At 52.5% G+C, this 2,706-nt stretch overlaps 1 protein-coding gene across 2 annotated transcripts in view; it reads right to left on the minus strand.

Moving 5' to 3' along the window:
• TMCC2 (transmembrane and coiled-coil domain family 2) overlaps window positions 1-2,700 on the minus strand; it is a 45,027-nt gene extending 42,327 nt beyond the window's left edge. The window contains exon 1 of one of the 2 annotated variants that reach the window (XM_011957746.1): window positions 2,112-2,700. In XM_011957746.1, the coding sequence (XP_011813136.1) occupies window positions 2,112-2,318 (207 nt within the window). In that variant the 5' untranslated portion in view covers window positions 2,319-2,700. Of the gene's footprint in view, window positions 1-1,755; window positions 1,955-2,111 lie in introns of those variants that run through there. The other variant, XM_011957747.1, reaches the window with a different exon arrangement.
• Window positions 2,701-2,706: the final 6 nt, after the last annotated feature.

The following is a 2,706-nucleotide window of genomic DNA, read 5'->3' on the forward strand; positions in this document are numbered from 1 at the left end:
GGGTGGGGAGGGGGAACCTCCTTTTCTTGTACCTGATTCCAATTCTGGTTGAGGGCAGTTCGGCAGTTAATACCAAATGTAAAGTTGTTACTACATCTGCCCCCGACCAGAATGAGGGCATTGCCAAAAAAGAAAAAAAAGAAAGATGATACAGGAGACTGGAAACAACAAGCTTAAGGCATACCTTAAGGTGTCCCTCTACAGAGACACTGCAGCCCCCATGCCATGACCAACCCATCTTTCTCATGAAGGCAACTGGGGGAATAAATGGCGAAAGCAGTTTCCACTGCTGTCCTGAGTTGGAGAGTGGGGAATTTCCAAGGCTGCCTCTCACAGACTCAGCTGAGGGTCTCATCTGGTCAAAGAATCAGGGTTTGCTGGACCGGTTCAGAATGAGGCTGAAGTCAGCAGCAGAAGGCTAGCCTCCTCCCCATAACAGCATTCAAGGGACCCCTTCCCCCTCACCATCTCACTTAAAACAGGAACTACACCTCCTGACCACATGGGATGGACTCGGGGGTGACAGCAGAGATAAACACCAAGGACTCCCTGGGTCTGGCAAAAGCTCAAGCTTCCTGTGCAGAGAAAGCCTATCCCACAGAGATCCTCCAGACATAAGGCTAGCCACGAAGCTCTGAAAAGGACAGCGGCAGAACCAGAGGTCAGATTTGAATAATTACTGCAAAATTTAAAAAATACACATAACAATAACCTAGTCGTCCCCCTTTTCACTCCTCCCCAAGGCACACAGACAGGTAACATACACAGGTAAGAGCACACACACTCACCTGCGCTCTGACTTCCTGACTCTGAGCCGCTCAGGCCAAATGAGGAATGTCATTGGCTTATTCTGGTGAGCTCCTTAGTGGCTGCTGCCATAGGATACAGGCTTTATTAAATGCAACGGAGTCCTTTCCGTTCCCCTAGCCCAGACCCCGCACCTTCTCTGGAGAAAATAACTGAGGCATCAATCTCCAAGGCATGTAAGTTCCTTCCTTGGGCTGACATCTCGCTCAGCCGGACGGTGAGCTGGCTTGAGAAGCCTGAGCCTGCAGTCCCTGTGGCAGTTCCGGCAAAGGTGCATTATTTATCTCAGCTGCTGTTTTAATTGATAGAGATATATTCAAGACAGCTCGCCAATTGTCTCGGCAACCTCAGGCCAGAAAATAAACAGCTCCATGTGAACAGTTCTTTCGGCTTCTGGTTCTAGCTGCCGTCTCAGCATGTATGCAACTTGAACTGAGGCCCCAAACCAGCTCAAGCACTGCTCCACCACCTGTCAGTTCTCCACCCTGGGGGTTGGTTCAGCAGCAGGCAGAGATCTCCAAGCACTATCTTAACCTCTGGCTCCACCTAACGGCAGGAAATCCACAACCCCTGTTCACAGACCGGCAAACTGAGCTTCATCCAGGAAGGCGCTCAAAGATCCCGATGGGGCGGGCTCACGCCTGTAATCCCAGCACTTTGGGAGACCAAGACGGGTGGATCACCTGAGGTCAGTTCAAGACCAGCCTGGCCAACATGGTGAAACTCCGTCTCTACTAAAAATACAAAAATTGGCCGGGCGTGGTGGCGCGTGCCTGTAATCCCAGCTACTCGGGAGGCTAAGACAGGAGAATCGCTTGAACTCAGGAGGCAGAGATTGCAGTAAGCCGAGATCGCGCCACTGTACTCCAGCCTGGGCGACAGAACGAGACTCCGTCTCACGAGAGGAAAAAAAAAAAAAAAAAAAGATCCCAATGGGTAGAGACTTACTCAGCAACGAAAACTAATGGTCACCTGCTGTCCACTTTTTGGTTAGCATCTTGGATTTCTCCAGCCCTTTGTCTGCGAATAGCACTTCACACATTATTCAAAACAATCTCGGATGGGTGAGTCACTAAAACGTTTGCTGAATAATGGGGAACAAACACAGAGGCCTGAAATGGAGCTGAAAGACAGAGGCACAAATGGTACCTGACGTCCCCCCTGGGGTGCCAGTCAAGCATCCGCTCATCCTCTCTGACATTTGCCTGACTTCCCCCCTCACTTGTATCCTGTTAAAAGCACTTCTGCGTGGAGTGGCGAGAGCTAAGTCGCGGGTTGGGCTTGCCGGGGGATGGTCTGCTCACCTTTAAATCAGGAGGCTTGCTTCGGGGACCTGGGTTGGGCGCCGCGGCAGCGCCAGCGTCTGAAGTTGGCCCGCCAGCAGAGTTAGCACCCGTGGTCTCCCCAGGCCGGAGGTCCACGCCCGGCAGGTGGGAAGCGGCATCTTCCAGCCCAGCTCCATCCTCCTCGCCCTGTTGTTGCTGCAGCTCGTCCGATCTGCACCTCTTCATGTTGTATGTGGGTCGGCAAGGGGAATCTGTCCTTCCAGAGCGCCGTCTTGGGGAAGACCGCACCCCCTCTTATACTCAGAAATGAGGCCTGGGGTCTAAATTATTAACAAGGAGGGGAGATGGCAGACCACAATTTCTCGAATTAAAAAAAAAAAAAAATTCTTAAAGGCGGGTGAGGGAGGGGCGAGAAGGGGGAGCCTTGGTTATAGCTTGGAATAGTTCATTTCGACCTGGGGAGCGAAGACAGGTCACAGTCGAGGCTGGGCAGCAAGAGTCCTTGGGCAGTCATTGCAGGAGGGAGAAGAGAGACAGCCCCCGGCCCCCAAACTTTCTGCTTCAGGGCACGGGGAGGACGGAGAGGAGCTGGGCGGCACAGCGCATCCCTCTC

The sequence above is a fragment of the Colobus angolensis genome, unplaced genomic scaffold (genome assembly GCF_000951035.1).
Source record: "Colobus angolensis palliatus isolate OR3802 unplaced genomic scaffold, Cang.pa_1.0 Scaffold449, whole genome shotgun sequence".
Taxonomy (NCBI): Eukaryota; Metazoa; Chordata; class Mammalia; order Primates; family Cercopithecidae; genus Colobus; species Colobus angolensis.